The sequence below is a fragment of the Egretta garzetta genome, unplaced genomic scaffold, assembly GCF_000687185.1.
Source record: "Egretta garzetta isolate BGI_Z169 unplaced genomic scaffold, ASM68718v1 scaffold287, whole genome shotgun sequence".
NCBI lineage: Eukaryota > Metazoa > Chordata > Aves > Pelecaniformes > Ardeidae > Egretta > Egretta garzetta.
This window is the reverse complement of record NW_009260435.1, coordinates 6014832-6015963: the sequence shown is the minus strand read 5'-3', so window position 1 is coordinate 6015963 and position 1132 is coordinate 6014832. Positions and strand designations below refer to the sequence as shown.

The 1132-nt window shown below is 65.2% G+C and overlaps 1 protein-coding gene across 1 annotated transcript in view; it reads left to right on the top strand.

The window, feature by feature from the left end:
• The first annotated feature begins 35 nt into the window (after nucleotides 1-35).
• Nucleotides 36-1132, top strand: part of GCNT3 (glucosaminyl (N-acetyl) transferase 3, mucin type) — a 5945-nt gene continuing 4848 nt past the window's right edge. Inside the window, exon 1 of the mRNA XM_035899528.1 lies at nucleotides 36-1130. Coding sequence (XP_035755421.1) covers nucleotides 204-1130 — 927 coding nt within the window. The 5' untranslated portion in view covers nucleotides 36-203. The remainder of the gene's footprint in view (nucleotides 1131-1132) is intronic.

Genomic DNA, 1132 nt, shown 5'->3' with positions numbered 1-1132 from the left:
CCTGCCCCGCCGCCCGGCCCGACACTGTCGCCCACCCCCGCTGCCGCGAGCGCCTCTACCAGGCGCTGGAGCTCTCCCCCGGCCGGAGGCTCAACTGCTCGGGGGTCGTCCGCGGGGACGCGAGAGCCATCCAGGAGGCGCAGCTCAGCAACCTGGAGGTTGCGAACAAAAGGGTTTCCCTGACGCCCGGCGAGTACCTGAACATGACGAAGAACTGCAGCAGCTTCAAGGAGAGCCGGCGGTTCATCGAGTTCCCGCTGAGCCAGGAGGAGGCGGAGTTCCCCATCGCCTACTCCATGGTCATCCACAACAAAATCGAGATGTTCGAGCGGCTCCTGCGGTCCCTCTACGCCCCCCAGAACGTCTACTGCGTCCACATTGACGGCAAGTCCCCGGCTGCCTTCCAGGAGGCCGTGCGGGCCATCGCAGCCTGCTTCCCCAATGTCTTTGTGGCTAGCCGCCTGGAAAAGGTGGTCTATGCCTCCTGGTCCCGGCTGCAGGCCGACCTGAACTGCATGCAGGACCTGTTGCAGAGCCCTGTGCCGTGGCGCTACATCCTCAACACCTGCGGCACCGATTTCCCCATCAAGACCAACGCCGAGATCGTCCGTGCCCTGAAGGTGCTGCAGGGGCGGAACAGCATGGAGTCAGAGAAGCCCTCGGCCCTGAAGCGGGAGCGCTGGCAGTACCACCATGAAGTGGGGCAGTTCATCTCCCGGACCGCCACAGAGAAACAGCCGCCACCCCACAACTCTCCCATGTTCACGGGCAACGCGTACATCGTGGTCACGCGGGCCTTCGTGCAGCACATCTTTGAGAACCCCACGGTGCAGCAGTTCCTCGAGTGGGCCAAGGACACCTACAGCCCTGACGAGCACGTCTGGGCCACCCTCAACCGCATGCCCGGCGTGCCAGGTGCCATGCCCCAGAATGACAAGTTCCAGCTCTCCGATATGAACGCCCTGCCCCGCCTGGTCAAGTGGGAGTACCTGGAGGGCGACACCAGCAGGGGCGCGCCCTACCCGCCCTGCACCGGCCAGCACCAGCGCGCCGGCTCCATCTACGGGGTGGGCGACGTGCCCTGGATGCTCCAGCAGCACCACCTCTTGGCCAACAAGTTCGACCCCCTGGT